The 21661-nt window shown below is 56.8% G+C and overlaps 1 protein-coding gene across 2 annotated transcripts; it reads left to right on the plus strand.

Annotated features, from left to right (window-relative positions):
• Window positions 1-11237: 11237 nt before the first annotated feature.
• Window positions 11238-21461, plus strand: Sik1 (salt inducible kinase 1). 2 transcript variants are annotated; one of them, XM_003463966.5, is made up of 14 exons: window positions 11238-11368; window positions 11674-11844; window positions 12320-12436; window positions 14828-14891; window positions 15062-15223; window positions 15321-15445; window positions 15536-15659; window positions 16126-16349; window positions 16509-16658; window positions 17044-17166; window positions 17257-17473; window positions 17811-18092; window positions 18716-18947; window positions 19174-21461. In XM_003463966.5, exons 2-14 carry the CDS (start codon window positions 11689-11691, stop codon window positions 19529-19531), a joined length of 2334 nt encoding a protein of 777 aa, XP_003464014.1. In that variant the 5' UTR covers window positions 11238-11368; window positions 11674-11688; the 3' UTR covers window positions 19532-21461. The 2 variants fall into 2 exon arrangements, with proteins under 2 accessions (XP_003464014.1, XP_013001548.1); XM_013146094.3 differs by having other exon boundaries at window positions 11246-11374.
• Window positions 21462-21661: the final 200 nt, after the last annotated feature.

Genomic DNA, 21661 nt, shown 5'->3' on the forward strand with positions numbered 1-21661 from the left:
GCTCAGCAGAGACACGAAGGGAGAAGGCAGGAAGCCCCAGCCAGCCTGAGGGAGGAGGCTCACACTCCCCATTAACGTGAATGCAGAGTCCCGTATAGGGGCCCCACCTGCAATTCTAGCCCTCGGGAGGCAGAGGCAGGTGGATTGCTGCGAGCTCAAGGCAGCTGGAGTGCACAGTGAGACCCTGTGTCAAAAGGAAAAACTGCTGAATAATTTGTGATGTAACGTTTCACCATATATTTAAACCACAAACACACACACACACACACACACACACACACACACACACACACACACAGGCACACGCACAGAGCCATAATCCCTGTGCCCTAAGAACGAGCCCTTATGTGGAATCAGGCTATCCCCATGTCACCAACTAGGATGACGTCACACTGTCTCCTTTGACTGGTGACTTCATCCTGAGGGAAAGTCTCAGCTGGAATTAAAGAGCTTGGGAAAAGATACAATAACGCCCTGTATCACAACGGGTAGAAGCGGCAAATGGCCGCACAGGGGCCCAGGTGGAGGTTAGACGGCTGGAAATGTTACCGTTACAACAGTGAACATGACACCCTGAACTTAGGACCTTGATGCAGGTCGCTAGGAGCTGGCCAAAGACGGAAAACCAAGAACAAATGCGGCTCACAGAGGTACAACCCGAACTTGTTTTAAAAAGATCTACAACACATACTTACATAACTAAAAATGTATCAAAATTCTAACATTCGTGATTATCTGTACAGTAACAGAATATTGTGACTTTATTACTTATTATTACTTTTATTTGTACTTCATATAATGGCCATGTTTTCAGTTTGTGTGTCTTCTTTTAGGTAAGTTTTCACAATATGTCTAGGCCGGCCTCAAACTCCTGGATTTCAGTCAGGGCCCTCTTCCCTCAGCCCTCAGCACAGGTGCAAGCCACTCCCCATGATTAAAGAGTCAACCTCTTTTTCTTTCAATACAGTACTGAGGATTGAACCTAGGGCCTCTACACTGAGCTACATCCTCAGCCCCCTTTTTTTTTTCCAAACTGGATCTCAATAAATCACTGTGTCAGCCGGCTGGAACTTGCAATCCTCCTGCCTCAGCCTCCCAGAGTGCTAGGATTATAGAAGTGTTGTACCAATCCCAGTTCAGATATCCCATTTTATCATCAGGGGAAATGTTTTAAAATTCAAAATCATTTCTGGAGCACTAACCTTTGTTGGAAATCAACATAAAAGAAGTAATCTTGGAGAAACCAAGGGGTAATACTAATACCTGACTGAGCCCAATAAAGGTCTGGCACAGCTGAAGTCATAAAGCAGTTTAAATTTGGTAGCAAAGTCTAATTACGGGGCACAACTTTTCCAGGTGACTTCTGGGGAACTAAACAAATACTGTGGCCTTTCTTAACACCCTCTGGGCATGGCCAAGTGCAGCAGCCTTGTGACATTTTCCACCCGCAGGCCCCCTTTCCTGTTGCTTTCCCTCTTCCTCTCAGAATCGGTGAATTTCTCAGCTCCCTCCCCAGCTGCCTCCCAGCCAAAACACCTGGGCTCAGGAGCCCGCCCCACCCTGCGGTTCAGGGACAAAGGTGTCACCTGGCTGGCTGTCTCCAGAGCTGTGTGACCAGCCTGTGTCTGGATGAGGCCCTGCCACAGGTAGGGCTGACTTTTCATGAGTCACTGTCCCTCCCTGCCCACAGCAGTGGCCTGGCAGGGCTTCCTGGGGCCTCTCTGGAAGGAAGTGCACAGGCAGGTCAGCCCATGACTGTGACCCACTCTACCCAGAGGTCAGTTGGCCCCAGCACCACCGTGGGCCTCGTGGCCAGGATGGACCCGTCTCCAGGATGCAGTTCTCAGCCAGAGAAGTTCTGGTTCTTTTTACTTTTACTATCATCTGTCTTTTATCTATTTATCTATCTATCTATTTATTTATTTATTTAGAGACAGGGTCTCACTATGTAGTTCACGCTGGCCTCGAACTTGCAACGATCCTCCTGCCTCAGCCTCCCGAGTGCTGGGATTACAGGAGTGTGCCACCACACCTGGCTTCATCTGTCTTTTAATTTGCTCTTTATTTATACTTTGGGTTTCCCATGTAAGAGAAACAATGCAATATTGAAGCTCGTTGTGTCTGATTTTTTTCACTTAACATGGTTTCAAAGTGTGGTCTGTTGTCTAAGGTGTGGCCTATTGTTCATCAACAGCTGAACGGATAAAGAAAATGTGACATTTATACACGGTGGAGTACCAGTCTGCCATCAGGAAGGATCCATCTGAGTCATCTGTAGGCAAACAGATGCACCTAGAGGTTCTGATTCAGGTTTCTGGCCCCACTGCCCTCCTGCCCCGACTATCTGCTCTGCCCTCTTTCAGGGACCGGAGACACCCAGGGTCCCACCACCGGAATCCTGGGCCACCACATTTCAGACCTCTGCACTTCCTCCTGGACCCTACAAAGTCTGACGCAGACTTGCAAAGGGCACGGAAGGTCACACGGGATTGGCACCAGACCACCTGCCTGTCCCTGCGTGGCCCAGCAGCCCCACGCTGTCCACTGACCCCCACACTCTAGAGAAAGAATCGCGGCACTCAAGTCGCCCCACTCCACCCCTGCCTGTACCCCAATGAGTCCCCAGTCACTGGTCATGGCCGATCAGCCAGGTAAAGGGGACAGCAGCCCCAGAGTGCGTGGCGCGGGCCTGATGCAGCCCGAGTCCAGTAGATGTCCAGGCACACACGCACTGTGGAGGTTTGCACAAGAAAGGGTCCTGGGTGAGACTGGGGTGGGGATGGCGGAGACTCTGGAACGGAGGAGGCCTCCACCCAGCCCAGCCCTCGGCGCGCACGCTCACGCAGGAGGGGGGCTGCCGGCTGGGAGAGCCAGGGGTCTCCAGCGGGCTGGGGCTGCTCCGGTCACTCGTGGCTGTGCCAGCCCAGCTCTGCCGGTACCCATGCTGGTGTCTAAGCACAGGGCCACGGGGAGGTCCTCGGCCACTGTGGTTCTCGCTAAACTCTTGGACCTGGACTAATTTGTGTTATCATCACTGTTATGGTAAAGGACGTGTAACATAAACCCTACCACTTTCCCCGTTTGCCTTTTCCTCTTTTGTTTTGTTTTCTGAGATGGGAAGTCTCATTAAATGGCCTAAACTGGCTTTGAACACAAGACCTTCCTGCCTCAGCCTCCTGAGAGAGAATTACAGGTGTGTACCGTCGTGCTCAGTCACTTTAACCATCTTTCAGTGCACGGTTCCCAGACACTAAGTAGATTCACCACCATCGCTCCCTGGGACCTTTTCATGTTCCTAAACCAAAACTGTCTCCATTCCACAGACCTCCCACGCCCTCCCCCGCTCTGTGTGTCAGAGGCCTCCAGGGTCTCCCGTGGGTGGCCTCACACAGCCTGTGTCCTCTTGCAGCTGACTTCCTTTAGAATGTCTCCAGGTCCGCCTGTGGCAGCAGGCGTCACAGCAGCCCTCCTTTTGAAGGCTGAACCTGGTTCTGCCGCGTGGAGTATTTTATTTTTCTGGTCATCCGTGAGTGGACGCTTGGGCCATTTCCATCCACGGGTACATGGAGGCCCCTGAGTGACTGCCCACAGGGCTGCCCCATGGCTTTGCAGACCTGGCTTTTTAAGGAGAGAAATTAGTGGGGGTCCCCTCGCTCCCCAGGACAAGGCCTACCTTTGATTCCCAATGTCCAGTGGGGGTCGAGCTTGCACCCCCTCCCTCCGCTGCCCTCCTGAGCATGGAGGAGTAGTCGAGGGTCCAGGGGTACCAGTCACCTCCCGCCCTGATCCAGGCTCTTCCCGAGCATGGACATCTTTCCTGTTCCATCCTGACCCAGGGGTCAGGCACAGAGGATCGAATATGGCAGAAAAGGCAGGAAGCAGGCTCAGCCTGTCACCCCGAGGGCTCTACCCAGCTTCCTGAGAGCTGTCACCCCAGCACAGTCCCCGTGGGCCCCACACAGAGTGGAGCCTCCATGAGGACTTTTCCTCTGGGACCCCAGAGTCTCCAAGGCCATCTCTGTCCCTTGCTGGGCTGGCTGTGGGTCACTGGTGGGAGAATACCTGGCCCAGAAATGCTTGGGTGACCCCACAGGCCTGGGGGCACGGGGAGTTCTGGGGTGGCCAGCAGGGATGGAGGGTACACCAGGGTGGGAGCCTGGCAGGAGATTCCTAACTCCTGGGTGTCTCTGGGAGCCCCCGGGCTGGGCAGAGGGGCGTAGCTTTTTAGGGGTGAGCCCACTGCCCACCCTCTCAGAATGCAAACTTCTTTGGCCCTCGGGGCTTTGGGTTGTGATCATCAGGTTATATTGAGCCAGGCTGGATGGGGAGGACCCTGCTCCCACAACCACTGTCCTTACAGAAAGGCCGCACAAAGGGAGACCCAGAGAGTGTGAACGGTGTCCTGTGAAGGCAGCAGGCCCTGGAGTGGGGGGCTGAGTGCCGGGGACAGAAGAGGACAGCTGGAAGCTGTTTAGATACCACACGGGGCTTGTGTTTGAGTCACAGCTCCAGGAACTGGGTGGACACTGAGGCCGTGGTCCTGAGCCTGCCAGTCCGAGCGTCCCTCAGACCCCAGCTCTGCGTGGCATGGGTGGGAGGAGGTTTGGGAGAGGCCTGGGACACCAGGTGATGGGAATGACGAGGGCGGAGTGTCCCGGGCTCACTTTTTTTAGGGCTGAAACTTCCTCCAGGTTCCCAGACAGGTTATCCCGCATCCTGCCATGCATGGCACCCCATCTTTGTGGGCTGGCAGGGCTGTGCATGTGGCCGGGGGCACAGGCCGCACACCTGCCCAGAAAGCACCCTGGCCATGTGGGCGCTCAGGTCCCGGCTCCCAGTCCTGCCTCGCCTGCTGATTTGAGTCCGAATTTTATCGGTGGGAAGAAGGTTCTGGGAAGTTGCTTCCAGGCTTCAAGGGGACCTGGAAGCGTCTGGCTCTGGGGAATCACTGCTTGGACTATCGCCCGGGCCCAGCAGGTCTGGGGGTTTAGCCCACGTCTGGACTCACCTTGAGCCCCTAAGCAGTGTTGGATGGGGGTGACTGACAAGAAAAGTATGTCCCCCCCTGGTTAAATGGGGACTGCAGGGCAGTGCCAGACTGGAGACACAACCCAGCATCCCCTGTCCTGGCCTTCACACGGCCTGGGGAGAGCATGGAGTGGGCTCTTCCAGCTGACGCCAATGACCTCCTGCCTCCTGGTGACACGTGTCCATGTGTTTTCCTTTTAAACAAACACGGGCAGCCGTCCCCAACGCCATGGAAACCGGGGCAGGAGAATGAAAGGCCTGCACAGACTGGGAAGAGAGGGGCCACAGGCTGACCCCCACTTCCTCCCAAGGGGACTCGCGTTGCCTTGGCAACCTGGGGACAGGCCTCCCTGTTCTCATTCTCCAAGGCTGAGAATGGGCCCTGTGTGCCGTCCTGGGTGGTGCTTTTGACTCTCCAGCTCACAATTCCCATCAGAAGCCATGGCTCTGCCCCTGCTCTGCAGGGACCCGCACTCCTCCCTGGCTGGGCACCCTGAGCTGCAGTCCCATCTCTGCCCTGGGTGTCTCAGATGCACTGGCCCAGCCATCAGCATGGGGCTGCCCCAGGGGCAGGCCAAGCCAGGCCACTTCCTGCGCTGTGATGTCCCCTGTCAAAGGTACCCCGGGCCCCTAGGACAGAAAGACAAAGGGGCCCCCCAGTGCTCTCATGCAGCTGCTTGACCATTTCCACAGCTAGAAATTGTGATTCTCGTGCCCTCGGTGGCCTCTGATGATGTGTGAGATGCCTCCTGCAAATCTTGCAGAAAAGACAGGGACAAAGCCCACACCCAGGGGCCAGAACTCTTGATAGAAAGGCTGGATAGAAACTTCTGAGCTGCCAACAGGATTGCCGGTGATTTTTGTTTTCCCTTGACTCTATTTTCTGCATTTTCTACTGAGCAGCCTCCATTACAGTAGCCCCTCCGCGCCCAGGTTCACTTTCTATGACCTCTGTTAGCTGCCGTCTACCCAGTGTGAAAATCCACTGTGAAAACTCGCAGAATGGACAGCAGAGTGATGGCCACCGACTGGAGCAGACTTCGAGCCATACCGCCCACCCAGCTGAGAAGCATCCCTGTGCCCCTCAGCCACGCTGTACTAGGCGCCACCCTTGGTCCTTAGCTGTTGCAGCTATCAGAGTGACCAACCGCCACAGTCATGGTGCTTGTATTGAAGCAACCCACACACAGTGCCCTAATGCAGCATCCCGGGCCTGTGTCCCTCACTGTGACAGCTAACCTAGACTGTTAGTGTGATCAGCTTGAGAACCACGGGTGCTTAGAAAAGCACACATCTGGGTGCATCTGGCTGGGACCCCTCTCTGGTTCCTGGCCCCTTCCTTCCCACACCCTCTTTCCCTGCCTCCAAGAGCTTCATTCCATCAGGCCCTTTGGCCATGACGTTCCCGCCTTGGAGCTGCCAACCACGGACTGAATCCCCTGGAACCACCCGCCACATTAGACCTATGAGTCTCGAGTGTGACGTATTGTGTCCCAGCAATGGGAAACAGAAAAATACATTCATCCTGCTTTGTCTCATCCCACGGTTATCACATCATCCCTTATCATCATTATAAGAAGGATAGGCTTGACAAGAGAAAGAGAGAGAGAGAGAGAGAGAGAGAGGGAGGGAGAAAGAGAGAGAGAAAGAGAGAGAGAGAGACACACACATCCCTGTAGTTTATTACAATGTGCTGTCATGGTTTTCCATTTCAGCGTAAGTCATTGATGTCAAACCTCTTACCACGCCCAGTGTACAAAGTAAACTTTATCACAGGGATGTGTACATGGGGAGAAACACAGCACCCAGAGATTTTAGCCCTATTCTAGGTTTCAGGCTCCAAGGAGATCTCAGAATATATCCTGCAGAGAAGGGGGCTGCGGTAATGTTAATAGTTGGGAGAACGAGATCCAGTGCTTTAGAAAAAAAGACCATCCGTGCAGAGAGGCAGCTCATCCTGAAATTGTCTGGGACCATCTGGAACCTGCGCTCAGAGTGGGAAGCGGGGGTCATCTGCCCCATGCCCCTGTGGCCCCGGCTAGGCCGCTCTGGGCTGTGAAATGTGTCCACCTCCTGCGCCGTGAGGCCCTGCTGCACATGCCCCCATTGCCCAGCTCCATTCCTCAACTGCACACCCTGAGAGTCCTGGAGTAACACAGAGCAAGTCCTCCAACCCTCCTGCTTTTCTGTCCTTCTCCTCCTGGGCAGCAGAGAGAGCCACACCTGTCCTCCAAGGGCTGCTGGAGAAAAGTCACTCAAAACACCAGGCAACAGATCGTCCTTGGACACCGGCGGACGCCCAGTGCAGAATTTCCACCTAGTCGGCCTTTCCAGCCTGGGAGCCATCCCACGCTCCTCCCACTCCTCCTCCCCTAGCTGGGAATCCCCTGCACAAGCCCAGCGAAAGGAGAGGATGCCAGTGCCAGTGCCCTCACCCCGTCCCCACATCCACACCTCCCCCTCAGAGGCAGCGCCCGGCCGAGGCCATTTTCCCTGCCAAGCCTTCCATTCCACCGCCCTGATTTATTTTCTCCATATGTCACTGCCTGGGAAGCGGCTTACTCATCATCTTCTGTTTCTATTGTCTGTCTGCTGAGCCGTCACCAATGCCCTGGAGGGAAGGGACCCGCCGTGTCCACTGGGCTCTCAGGGGCCACAGCAGGTGCCTTTGGGGACTACGTGGCACCAGACTCCTCAGATGCTCATGCCTGGGCCATGCCACCCCGCCTGTCTTGGGACCTGTTCCTTCTCATCTAGACCCCAGCAGCGGGTCTGCCGGGCCCCACCACATGGAACATGCTAAGCTGTGCTCACTCTGCAGTGCCTACGAAGGGTGGGAGAGCACGGGGTTTTCAAATGGGTCATTAGCAAGCAACAGAAAAGGAGGACAGGAAGGAAGGAAGGAAGGAAGGAAGGAAGGAAGGAAGGGAGAAAGGGAGGGAGGGAGAGAGGGAGGGAGGGAGGGAGGACAGAAGGAAGGAAGGAAGAGTCCAGCATGCCTAGTACTGGCAGATCACATGGTGACAATGAGATGACAGCCACCACCAGCCAACACCGTAGGCAGGAGGACATAGCCCGCCCTGGCTGCAGGGCCATCTCCCTCTCCTGTCCCTCAGCCAGCACACCCAGGCAGGAAGCAGGTGCAGCTGTGTTTCTTGCCACGCATCCCCAAATCTGTATGAGGATGAGGTCACAAGGGTGGGGTCCTCGTGGTGCCTCTATAAGAAGAGAAAGCACACCCAGCGTCCTCCGTCATGGTCATGACATAGCATGCAGGCTCTCCAGGGAGTTCTAGCCTCCAATTAGGAGCGAGGGAACCTTCTGTCTTCATATATTACCTGGTCTCAAATATTTGTTAGGCAACAGGAAAGAGAGAGTGGCACTCCCCAGTTACCCAGTACCCTAACAGAACAGTGGGAAGCTGGCATTCACAGATTCCTCACTGACTCTGCAGTGTGAGGGCAGCGGGTTCGTGAATAGGCCAGTTCTTCTGGGGTGCTCACAGCCCTCTCACTGAGGCCTGCTCTGCCCACTGAGGCGCCCTCCCAGGCCCCTAAGTACCTCTCACCATCCTCCTCCAAGGAGGAATTCTCCTAACCCCACTTCCACTTCCAGTCGGAACTTGAGGGGCCTAGCTCACTTGGCCGGCCCTTGTGGTCAGTATAAAAGTGGCCGCTGGCCTGGCAACTTGGCCACTGGCTTGGGGACTTGGGCACTGCCCGAGACAGGACCTGACCCGTCAGCTCCAGACGTGGCAGCAGCCACGGGGCCAACACTTCCTTAGAAACAGAGCTGTGAGAAGGACGCTGTCAAGGTCAAAGCTTCCCCCAAGCTCCTGACTGAACTGTGAGCAACAGGGGCGGAGCAACAGGGGCATGAGGACCTACACCTTATGGCCCCATGCCTGGCTCCACCTCCCACTTGCAGCCCTGTGTAGCCCCGGACTGACATGGGGCAAACCCCCAGCCGGCCCTGTGGGGCCAGGTTTCTTCCTGTGTTAAGTGAATAACCCTCATTCTGTCGCTTCCATTCATAGCACACACTGCATTGAGGGCAAACCTTTCAGAGACCGAGTGTCCAACCGGGAACCCACTTACACAGATAACAGAGTCTTAGACCCCAACTAAACCTGAATACTGAGGTTTTAGTTTGGACAAAAACAACTCACATATGAATGTCGTTTGTCTTAAAAGAAAAACAAGTAACACACATGCCATAGATTCGCCACCACGGTGCGAGATGACTTTTTTCCTTTATACATCTTGGGCAGAGACTCAAAGGCTGGAAGACTGCAGGGAAAGCGAGGGTTTTGCATGGAGTTATGAAGGGTTATGGGTAACCACCAAACCCCAGAGCACAGCCGTCAGAAGCTGCGTGTGTAAAGGCAAAGTTGGACGCACCAGGGTGCCTGGAGGGACCCACCAAGGACAAGGGACCGCACCCTGTCCACCAGCCCCTCCCCTCTTCCGGCCTTTCGGGCTGAGCTAGCTCTTCATGCTGAGCTAGCTCCTCACCTGGAGCTGGGGATGGAAAGAGAGCATCTGGGCTGGCCCTGGCTGCCTGGAGGCCTGGGGATCAAGCACACCCTCCTCCTTCCCCTGCATTGCTGCAGAGTGGGGGTGGGGTGGGTGGGTGGTCTGCAAACACCTCAACCCTCTGAGAGTTCTGGCAGGACTGGGGGGGGGGGGGGGAGGCCACTGAAGGCCAGCTGCCTGGAAGTCACCATTGATTCCAGGGCAGAGATTGGAAGTCACCAGATGCATTTTGTTCTCCTAGGACACATGAGGGTGTCCGGACTCCCAGAAGCGGGGAAAAGCAATTGTAACTGCTCTGCTGGAAGAAACTAAAAATACTCCTCCAGATTCTTGGTGTACAAACCTGGGATAAATAGAGCTTTGAGAGACTAAAGTCGCCTTGCGACTGTGAGTGTCCTTGAATGCCCTTCAGCACCGACTGACCCCACAAAGCCTCCCCTCCCCCTCCAGGGTGCAGTGGGACAGCAGGGAGCTTCTGGTGGGCTGGCCTCCTTAGCAGCCTGCCTTCCCTGCCCTGCCCAGGCCGGCTCCTGGCTGGCCCTCCCACACCAACGGGGCAGAGGCAGGCTGAGCCGGGGCTGAATCAGTTCTGCTTACTTTGTGCTCTCACCTCTTTCTCTGAAGTTCTGTTTTTATCTGACACAAGGAAATGCGATTCTAAGCTCCATGCGCAAGTTTCTCCCCAAAGTGCTGCCTCCCAAACACTTGGAACACCCCACTCACCTGTGTCCTGCCTTCCTCTTAGAGTTTCAAGCTCGGAGGAGTCAGAAAGGGAGGTGAGCCGAGCCGGAACGCGGAGGAGAGACCAGGCCACTCGGCCGTCGTCATTCTGCCACCTCCAGGGTCAGCCCCAAGGTCCCAGGTCAGGTGGCTGCTCTGGGGACAAGGCAGGCTGGGCCAGCTGCAAGGGTTATCGGGCAAAGCACCCCTCTACCCAGGGCGGGGGCCTGGCTAGTGCTGGACCCGTCTGCGAGCCCTGGGCGCTGCTCCTTCCCTGGCTGCACCGAGCCCCAGCTCTGAACAGGTGCCCTGAGGCCTTCAAGATACTCCCGGAGTGCGGACCCCCGTTTTCTCAGGTTCTGCCTTTCCATTTGTTGGACACTATTAAAGAAGTTTGGGGGTTTGTTTTTATTTTTTCCAGAACAAAAGTAGCTGTAGGTCGCTGAGTGCACCGAAGCTCTGAGCCGCTGGCCCCTGAGACTGCAAAGGAGGGGCGGGTGGGACTCAGGCGTGGCTTCCGTCCTGCACCTGGGACCGCGAAGGTGCAGACAGAAAGCCAGGTGGGGTTCCCTGCAAGGGCAGACAGACGTTGAGCTGGGGACTGGGGATACTGTGTCCCCTCGGCTGGGCAGGGCGCGGGAGCCTCCCGCAGTACTCCCCGTTCCCGGCAGAGGGCGCGCCGGCGGGCTGACAGCGCGGGCGGGCTCCGGCGGCCCGCGCCCCTGACGTCACCTTCCCCGCGGTCGCTATGGCGACAGCCTCTCCGGCGCGCGCGTCAGAGCCCCAGTTTCTTGGCAACCGCCCGATCTCCGCTCCCCCCGCCTGGCGCTCGGCCGCGCGTCGCTCTGGCGTCAAAGCGACGTCAATGGGCCGTGTCGGGCGGGGCGGGGCGGGGCGGGGCCTCCGGCGGCGCGGGGCGGGACTTCGGGCGGGGCGGGGCGGAGTGCGCGAGCGGCCGGCGGGCGGCGGGCGGCGGGCGCGGACATGCGGCCGGGCTCGGGAGGCGGACGCAGCGGCGGCGGCGCGAGCAGCGAGTGCCAGGGCAGCGCAGGCGGCGGAGCGGGCGGCGGGGACCGCGGGACCCGGTGAGGGTGAGCGGTGGCCGGGGCTATGCGGGGGCGCGGCGGACCCCCTTTGTTGCGGGGCGGGAGAGCAGGTCCGCGCCGGAGGGGACGCGGCGACCCTGGCTCTGGTGGTCGGCGCGCCACGCAGAACGGGGGAGTCCCGGGGACGGGACTGGAACCGACAGGTGGGGGACCACGCGGGAATCGGGCGAGGGCGTCGGGACGGGCCGATCCCGGCTCCGGGGCTGCGGGAGCGGGTCGGGGGCCGGCAGGAGGGGTCCCAGGTCGGGGCGGCCCGCTGAGCGCCCCTCGCCGCGCGCCCCTAGGTGCGATCCGCAGCCATGGTGATCATGTCGGAGTTGAGCGCGGCCCCGGCCGGCCCCGGCCAGAGCCAGCAGAAAACCCTCCGCGTGGGCTTCTACGACGTGGAGCGCACCCTGGGCAAAGGCAATTTCGCGGTGGTGAAGCTGGCCCGGCATCGAGTCACCAAAACGCAGGTGCCTGGGGCGACAGTAACCCGGAGGGACTGCACGGGGCAGGGAGCCTGACCCGGGGGCTGGACTCGGGCAGATTAGGGCTTGCAATCATCCTGTGAACTCAGACTGGCTAGGGTTTAGTTTTTTAAAATGCTTTGTGTTATGTTAGTGCATAATTTGTACAAATGTTAGGGAACCAGAGAACGGCAAAGAGAATAATGACCAAAAAATCCCCCAAAGCCAAACAACTAGAGTGCTCTAGTTCCTGGATTCAGAGCTCAAGCCTTGTAGTGAGCTTACAAGTCTTCCAGGCGTTTTTTATCTTTGATTCCTTGAAATAACATTCGTGGTTACTTTAGGAATTTTCTCCCTAACTTTTTGTGACCTTTTGGAGACATAAAGTGAGAAATTTGAACGTAAAAAAAAATGAAATGTGTAAACAAGGTGGGTTTTTTTTTCCTTAACAAACCATCTCTTTTGTTTTAAAAATCTCTAGGTTGCAATAAAAATAATTGATAAAACACGATTAGATCCAAGCAACTTGGAGAAAATCTACCGTGAGGTCCAGCTGATGAAGCTGTTGAACCACCCCCACATCATCAGGCTGTACCAGGTGAGGCGGGCCCTGTGTGTGCCTGCGTGTGTACACCGCGTGCCTGCAGGTGGCTCTGTGGCACAATGCTGTGCTCCACCCCCTAGGTCTGCCCTTGCTGAAGGGTACCCCATCTTCTGTGTGTGTGGCAAAAATCAGCATGTGGGTTGTAGGAGGTAAATAGATTGATCTTTGTAAATGTGCAGACGTGTTTACAATTATTGTCCTGCTCTTGGATCCTAATTGAGATCAGCTTCATTAAACTTGTATCTGGTATCGTAATTTGTTCCAGTTTCAAATTCGTGGCTGTCTGGCGTTGGGGCAGCTCTGCTGAGAGCACTCACGTGGGCAGCAGTGCCTCCGGTCAGGCAGTTGGTGCAGAAGGGCAAAACTAGAAACTTCTTGTCTTCCCAGACAGTTGTTAAACTTAAAATTGGCCGCTGCTGCCAGTTTCCCTTAACTTCTCTTTGCCGAGGCAGCAGGGAGCATTGGTCTTCGCTTTGTGACTCCTTGGAGCAGTGGGGAGAGATGACAGTGCTTTGATGGAAGGGCTAGGAACTGCCTTGTCCTGTCCCTTCTGTTTGTTGGCTTCCTGACTTGGGGTTCTTGTGTGGTTCTTGTTTCACTGTTAACATACTGATTGTGTCTTGCAAACGAGATGTTAGCCCAGTAGGGCAGTCTTTCTTATTCATACCTCCCGTGGCTCAGTGACCACCTTGGTCTATCCCCGAGGAAGGCATTTGTAAATCCCTCCCCTTCCATGTGTCTGTGTTGGTTGCCCCTTCCCCTCCATGACTCCCTCCAAGCCACGTAAATCAAGTTGATTACGAAGATTCGTGTGATCCGCCAGTGCTGTAGGAGAGGGAATTGTAATTTAAAATTATCCCTGGCAGGTTCTTCCACTCAGGTCAGATGAAGCAGTGCCTCTGGAGAGCCAGCTGCCCCTGCCCTGACAGTCCTCATGGCTACTCACTGGGGTTGGGGTTTGTGTCTGGGTCCCTTTCAAGTTGTGCTTGGAGATAAGGAGATACAGCACTTCCTCTGCAGCGGCCACTCTGTCCCTCCGAGCCTGAGCCTGTGCCTCCCCCATTATCACTGAGAGCAGGGTCCAGTGGGCTCCGTTAAGGAGACACAGGGCTCCTGTGGGTGATGTCTGAGGTAGCCCCTGGCTGTGACATTCTAGCTGCTCCCCTAGGTGACTCCTGGCTGTTGAGTGGATTGGGTGGGATAGTGGCGGCTGTGAGTCCTTTGCTTTGCTCCCTGGTTGGTGTCTCATGCTGGTTCCGCTGGTGCCGGCCCCAGAACCTTGTGAAGATGCTTCATCCTTCCCTTTGGGAAGTTTTCAACATTTTAAATACACAGGTCCTTCCGTTACCTCTTTCTATGTCTCTCAGTCAAGAAAAGGAGTAAGTCTTCATGGGCAGTTAAAATTCTGGCTAAGTGGAGAGAATTTTAATAACATTTCTTACTACATTTATGACTCTAAGCTCTTGTCTTGAAAATGCCTCTTTGGTGGTGTGGCCCAGTGATAGAGCTTGTGCTTAGCTCATGCAGGGCTCTGGGTTCAATCCCAGCACAAACAAAACAAATAAAAATGTCTCTAAAAGGACTACCTATATTTTGAGTACCCCAAAATATTTTTTATAGGATTTCCATAATCTGGACTGGGCTATAGCTTAGCAGCACAGTGCCTGCCTGGCAAGCACAAGGTCTTAAGTTCGATTTCTGATATAAAACAAAAAAATTTCCATAATCTTAGTCTATCATGTGATTGTCTCTCTTTCTCTGAAATATTTTATGATACACGCAGACATGAGTTTGTTTCACTACTTTTCGGTACCAAAGATTGAGATTTTACCTTCTTAGTTACTTTTTAAATCATTTTAAGAGAATGTAAAATTCCCCGATCCACAAATGAACTTTTAAGAACATTAACCTTGACCTGGCTGTTGACACACACCAGGTGATTTGCTGGCCAGAGTGGCGTGCGGTAGCTGACCTGGTGAAGCTGATTTCTTGCAGCCTAGTACCTTGGCAGCAAATGGGAACAGGTGTTTGTTAGTGCTCTGTCTGTTGTGGCCGAAATCCCCCTTAGCTGTGCTAGGCTGCTTGTGCAAGGTGCAAGGGACTCCGGTGTCCCCATCCTGCATCTGGGTACGCTGACAGTCCTGGACAGTGCAGATGGACTTGACAACGGCCTGAGCTCACTGAGGGCCGAGGTATGTCGGGAACTCTCTCCAGGTAGCAATCCCCGTGTTTCTTTAGGCTTTCTTCCTTTCCCTTTTTTTCACTGGTGAACACGTGTTTTCTGGAGAAGTTAAAGGTTTACTGGGTTCCGGTGGATTACTTACACCATTGGTATGCATGCCCCTTCCTCGTGGGGTTAAATGTTAGTTTTGCTTTGTTTTTTAGGTTATGGAAACCAAGGACATGCTTTACATTGTGACTGAGTTCGCAAAGAATGGAGAGATGTTTGGTAAGCCAGGCTTGCTTCTCATGGCTGCGGAAGCCACAGTGCCTACCTGGGAGCACCCTCTCGCCCACACGGGTCCTCACACCCTGTGGGCCTGCACCCCTCCCCTCCTGCACCCCAACTGGTGCCAAGGTTGCATCCAGGACTTAGAACTTGGCTTTGCCGCTCTGCAGATTACCTGACCGCCAATGGGCACCTGAGTGAGAAGGAAGCGAGGAGGAAGTTCTGGCAGATCTTGTCAGCCGTGGAGTACTGCCACAACCACCACATAGTGCACCGGGACCTCAAGACGGAGAACCTGCTGCTGGACGCCAACATGGATGTCAAGCTGGCAGGCAAGCGTGGCTGCTGGGGCCGGGGGACTGGGCACCCACAGCCGCAGCTCCTGCCGTTTCCAGACTCACCCTGTCCATCTGCTTCTTTGTACTGCAGATTTTGGATTCGGGAATTTCTACAAGCCCGGAGAGCCTCTGTCTACGTGGTGTGGAAGCCCCCCGTATGCAGCCCCTGAAGTCTTTGAGGGCAAGGAGTATGAAGGCCCCCAGCTGGACATCTGGGTAGGAGCTTGGGTGCTGCCCCCGCTGCCTACACCCGTAGTCCACGGAGCATGCTGGGTACTGATCCCATGGTTTGATTGTTGTCCTCAGAGCCTGGGCGTCGTCCTCTACGTCCTCGTCTGTGGTTCTCTCCCTTTCGACGGACCCAATCTGCCAACACTGAGGCAGCGGGTGCTGGAGGGCCGCTTCAGGATCCCCTTCTTTATGTCTCAAGGTGGGTGCCACTGAGCCCACCCTGGGGACTGCTGGGTGAGCCATTGGAGACAGAGGGAGGGGACGAGCGATGGGGCTCTGTAGTGCCTGCTTGGCTGCTGTGACTCTGGGCCAGAGCCAGGGACTCGTCCAGGTGACTGGGCTCCAGGGAAACCTGACCCCCAGGTGCCTTCTCGGTGCCCTACTTAGGGGCTGGCAGGTGCCTCCTGAGAGCCATTTCTCGGTCATTAACATGGCCAAGCCATGGCCTGTCCTCATCTGCGTCATGCCAGGGTGGGAGTTGTGCCTGCACCTTCAGAAGGACCGGCCCGAGTCCTCCCTGGGGCCAGGACTAGGGCTGCTCCCCGGCTGAGTGGCAGTGGCACAGGCGATGGTTGCAGCCTCCTGCAGGGCATTCCACATACATGTGGGTGGCCTGTCCGTGGCGCCCACCGTACTGGGGCTCAGCGGGTGCCATCTCCCTGCAGACTGCGAGATGCTCATTCGCCGTATGCTGGTGGTGGACCCTGCCAAACGCATCACCATTGCCCAGATCTGGCAGCACCGCTGGATGCAGGCCGACCCCACCCTCCTGCAGCAGGCTGACCCTGCCCTCTCCATGCTCGGTTACACCTCCAACCTGGGCGATTACAATGAGCAGGCGCTGGGCATCATGCAGGCGCTTGGCATCGACCGGAAGAAGACCGTGGAGGTGAGCGTGGCTGTGTGGGCAGTGGTGAGCAGGGGCGGTGCAGGTTAATTCAAGGGCCAGCTTGTCCCTCTAGGTCATAACCTGGGAATGGCCTTCCCCAGGGAGCCGCAGGCGTGGCGATGGACGCTGTGTGACCCGCCCCCGCTTCTTTCTCCCCAGTCGCTGCAGAACAGCAGCTATAACCACTTTGCTGCCATTTACTACCTCCTGCTCGAGCGCCTCAAGGAACACCGAGGCGCCCAACCACTGGCCCGCCCCGTACCCACTCGGCAGCCCCGGCCCAGGAGCTCGGACCTCGGTGGTCTGGAGGTAAGGGCACACTCCTGCAGCCACACCTGATCGGTCTGTCCTCCTAGCTGGGTAGCCCTTGCTCAGGCCCGGGAGTGAGGCACAGGCTGTGCCCTTCCTTGGGGGCCCCCGCAGGTAGGCAGCAGACCACCTGGCAGTGGAAGAAGAGGGTGCTGGCTGTGCCATCCTGCAGTGCTGCCTCTTCCCTGCCTGTTCCCAGCACTGGCATCTCTGGGCCCACTGGTTACCCCCGCTTGCCTGCATGTGGCCGTGGACAGGGTGCAGGTCCTGAACCCAAGTGGAATCTGTCACAGATCTCAAAGCCATCTTGGTCTTTCTGTGCCCCCTGCCCCCCGCAGTCATCACAGGCATGGCCTCCCTGATGGTCTCTCTTCTTTGGCTCTAGGTGCCTCCTGAAGGCCTCCCCATCGACCCTTTACGGTCCTCCCTGCTATGCCCGCAGCCCCAGGTCTTGGTGCAGTCCGTCCTGCAGGCTGAGATGGACTGTGACCTTCACAGCTCATTGCAGGTGCGTGACTGTTCCCAGCCATTCGTCCTCCACAGCATGCCCACACTTGCGGGGCCTGGGGGATCACCGCCTTGTGTCCCTCCTCCACAGCCCCTGTTCTTCGCGGGAGACACCAATGGCACCGGCATGTTCCCGCACCGCTCCATCTCCCCCAGCAGCCTGCTGGACACAGCCATCAGCGAGGAGGCCAGGCAGGGGCCCAGCCTGGAGGAGGAACCCGAGGTCCAGGAGCTCCTGCGGGGCAGCACAGGCCGCAGGCACACACTGGCCGAGGTCTCCACGCACTTCTCTCCCCTCGCCCCACCCTGTAAGTGTCTCTGAGGGCCCAGTGCATGGGCCAAGATGATCTTTTTGCCTGTCTGAAACCGCGTAGTCATACTAGTTCACACACCTGCTCATTCTGGTGGAAAGGGCACCCCAGGCCGCCCCCACTTGGGTCTGCACCCATGGATCATCTGCCGTCTGTACCTGCACCCTCACGCTGGCCCGTGATGTCTCTGGGCTCCGGCAGCCTAGAGACAGCACTGGACGCCCACAGTTGTTCACATCCACCAGTGCCTCGGGCACCCCGCAGCCTGTCCCCTACTTCCCTCTGTGGTCTCGGAGATGGGGCTGCCCTCACAAGCTGCTCTCTCCCACCGCAGGTATCGTCGTGTCCTCCTCTGCCTCGGCAGGGACCTCGGAAGGAACCAGCTCCGACAGCTGTCTGACCTTCTCTGCAGGTGAAGGCCCTGCTGGGTTCAGCGGCGGCCTGACCACCCAGGGGCTGCTGGGCACCTGCTCTCCAGTCAGAATGGCCTCGCCTTTCCTGGGGGCACAATCGGCCACCCCTGTGCTGCAGGCTCAGGGGGGTCTGGGTGGAGCTGTCCTGCTGCCCGTCAGCTTCCAGGAGGGACGGAGAGCATCGGACACGTCACTGACGCAAGGTGAGGTTTCTGCCATGCCTCCCCCTTCCTAGGGAGAATTCTGCCCCTGGCAAAATCTCTGTCCTCAGTGGCAGGTGGTGTGTACCACACTGTCTATTGGTCCTGCTCGTGGGACAGCTGTGGGTGCCACCTGGGTCCTGGGCATTCTGGCTACTAGGGTGGACGCAAAGTATAGCCCCCAAGCATGGCTGGTGACTTTGATTGGCTGGGTGAATCTGCGGGGATGGCTGTGTTGAGCAGTGCCCCAGGCCCACAGGAATGCTGGGGTCAGGGAAGGAACCCCCACAAAGCAGCACCACCCTCAGCTGGCGGCCTAGGTGCCCTGTATGCTGCCCCAGGGGTCAGGGTACCTGTGTGTCCCCTGCGTCCATGCAGAGTCCCATGCCCCGCTCACACCCCCTTCCATAAAGAACCTGACTTAGCAGCAGCTGCTCAGGGCTGGAATCATTGTCCCCAATCTCAGAAGGTGCCGGGTGGCCCAAGGATGAGGCAGCATTAGAAGGGTCATTGTGACAGGGCCACCCACCCTTTAAGGGAAGCAGGATGGTCCATGGGTGCTGGTCCCACGTGCATGGCTGGTCCCCTTTGTTCCTCACCCACTGACCCCGACCTTGCTTCCGCAGGGCTGAAGGCCTTCCGGCAGCAGCTGAGAAAAAATGCGAGGACCAAAGGGTTCCTGGGACTGAACAAGATCAAGGGGCTGGCGCGCCAGGTGTGCCAGGCCTCCTCTAGCCGAGCATCCAGGGGTGGCCTGAGCTCCTTCCACGCCCCTACACCAAGCCCCAGCCTGCAGAGTGGCGGCTCTGGTGGTCGCGAAGGCAGAAGCCTGCTGGAGGATGTGCTGCACCAGCAGAGGTAGGCCACAAGTGTCCCCCCGCCCTGCACCAGGTCCCCAGGGCCTGGGGGCTCCATCACTGTGGACCTGCTGGTCCTTTGGAGCCTGTGAGTGGGCGGGGGGCAGTGGTGAACCTGTTCGGAGGCATCTCTGAGTCATCACTGAAGCATTGGCAGGATGGCCCAGTAGTTGCCACCCACAGATGTGGGGTGGATCAGACCCGAGCCCTGTCCGTCTGTCCCACAGGCTGCTCCAGTTACAGCACCACCCAGGCAGCCCTCCCAGCTGCCCTCAGGCCCCGCAGCCACCTCCCGCCCCAGCCCCATATGTGCTGGCTCCCTGTGACGGCCTCCTGGTGTCGGGGCTCCCACTGCTGCCAGCGCCCCTCCTGCACAGCGGGACATCCCCCGTGACATCAACTGCACAGCTCCTGGACACCCAGCTGCACATCAGCTCCAGCCCCGCCACCCTCCTCCCTGGGGCCCTGGCTCCCTGCTTTGCCAGGCTGGCCCCGGGCTGCGACCCCTCTGGGCGGCTGCAAGGGGACTGCGAGATGGAGGATCTGACATCTGGCCAGCGGGGCACGTTCGTTCTGGTGCAGTGAGGACAGTCCCGCCACGTCCAGCTGGCTCTTCCAAGCAATAATTTCAGAGTATGTGAAGATGTTTTTGGACTCAAAGCCAAGAACTTTCTAGAAGTGAAACAAGCAATACGCGTTAGGTGTGTGGGCTTTTTAGTTCATTTTTTTTGTTGTTGTTTTACTGTTTTTCCTTGCACTGAGTGACCTCAACTCCGAGTAGGGACTGGAAACTGAAGACAAAGGGAGGTGTGTCGTGCAGGTGGGCGGTGGGGGACGCGGGATAGGTAGGACCTCTGGCTGCGAGGCTCGGGCCACAGGGCAGGGGCTCAGGCCCTTCATCCAGGGCCGTGTCGGGAGCTGACGGCCTTGGGTGTCCCCTGGAGAGGTCTGAAGCATGTGCGTGCGTGCGTGGGTCTGGATCCTTTTGGTTTTAGTTGATGGTTCTCCACTTCGGGAAACATTCATGCTTCAATGGAAACTGTGAACTTGCTGCTTCATGCGTGGATTGGCGGCATCCCCCGGCTGCCCAGAAAGGGGACACAGGATGTTGGTGTGGGAGCTGTGTGCGCAGCTCAGGTGTCTGCTTTCTAGCACCTTGTGGAGGAACCAAGGGAAGGACCAGAACACGGTGGCCAGGGCTGCGGCTCAGTCCCAGGGACGCTTGGCCAGGAGGAAGCCAAGAGCTTTCTTCCTGCTGCGCATCTCGTTTCCGCTGCTAATCAGAGTTTTATGCATTTCATCATCAGGGTCCAACCAGAACACCTGACCTGGAGGGTGGTGCAGGGCTGAGGCTGTGCCGGTCGCCAGCCCCTCCCTGCAGCTGCCCACTGGGGACTTCCCAATGCCATAGGCCTGGCACCCTGGCCCACCCTCTGGGTGTCTGGTTTTCATTCAAGGAAGATGGGACGGGAAGCTTAGGTTGGTGTTTATAAAGCTGTGTCTTTTTTTAAGCAAAAGCTGTGTATGGGTATAAATAGGAGACCATAGACACTACTTACGTTTTATATTTTGTATTACATTTTTGTGTTCCTGGGTTAAACCTCCCTCTCGGTCACCCTGCTGGAATGTCCTAGTTTGCTGAGAAAGGGGCCCAGCCACCCCATCAGCACTGGGGATGCAGGGCAGGGGCAGCCAGACCTCAGTGGCCACTGCCGTGTCCTGCCTGCTGTGAACCAGGTCCCCAGCCCCTCACTCAGGTGCCTTTGCTTCTGTGGCTCTCGCAGCCTGCAGTATTACCCGGGGCCACAGAGTTGGGCAAAGGCGGGACTTTTCAAAAAGCCAAAGATTGACCGAGTTACCTAAGGGCAGGGAAGAGGCCCCCACGTGTTGCTGGGGCGTCGAGATGCGGTCCCCTTCTGCCAGCCACCTGTGGCCTCTACGCATGTACCGAGCTCCGTGCTGCTTTGTGGCTGCTTAGGGAGGCGTGGAGGGCTGTCCTCGAGGGGGCGGACCCGACACCCCACCGCAGAGAAGACACCAAAGTCCCCTGCTTGCCTCCTCAATGTCCTGCTGCCACCTGCCTTCACCTGCAGGTGACGGCGCGCAGACCTGCTCTCGTGAGCCCCTGGCCAGCCCGTTCCCACACCACAGATCAAAGGCTTCGCGCCCCCGTGTTTCTCTCTGAAGCAGCAACAAGCACTTTACTTTCCTAGCGATTTTTGTTTCTTAGCACTGTAGACCTCTCCCGGAGGACGGGAAAGCCGTGTTTTTATTTCTCGGGTTTTTTAGGCGTGTGCGGTGTTTTGTAGATTTCTCGCCAGCGCGGTTCTGCAGACCCCCACGGGCGCCTATTTAAAGACACTACGTGGTCTGGTGGAGTTGTATATAATTCTTTTTTTATTACCATACCTGAATTGTTTTGTTCCTGATGTTAACGTGAGAGATGTATGCCAAATGATTAGATGATGTATGTTTTTTTAACTTAATATTTAAATAAAATATTTGGGGGAAAAGACTCGGACGTCTTCCCTGGATTAGTCTGTCCGAAAGCACCATCCTGCTCTGAACCACTCAGCCTCGAGTCCACGGATGTTCCCGCTCTTCTAGACAGCACAGCAACAGTTACCGCTGGGCTATGGGCACCTAGGTCTTTCCCCGCCCCAGCCCCACGGGGCATTGGCGCGCCCCGACACCCCAGCCTGCATCCGTCCAGTG

The sequence above is a fragment of the Cavia porcellus genome, unplaced genomic scaffold, assembly GCF_034190915.1.
Source record: "Cavia porcellus strain 051 isolate PalLab524CR breed Dunkin Hartley unplaced genomic scaffold, mCavPor4.1 scaffold_15, whole genome shotgun sequence".
Classification (NCBI taxonomy): Eukaryota; Metazoa; Chordata; class Mammalia; order Rodentia; family Caviidae; genus Cavia; species Cavia porcellus.

Coding starts and splice junctions, on each gene's coding strand:
- Sik1 (XM_003463966.5), top strand. CDS start 11,689: ATGGTGATCATGTCGGAGTTGAGCGCGGCCCCGGCCGGCCCCGGCCAG. Junction 15,446..15,535: donor GCCCCCAGCTGGACATCTGG/GTAGGAGCTTGG, acceptor TGTTGTCCTCAG/AGCCTGGGCGTCGTCCTCTA. Junction 18,948..19,173: donor GATGTGCTGCACCAGCAGAG/GTAGGCCACAAG, acceptor TCTGTCCCACAG/GCTGCTCCAGTTACAGCACC.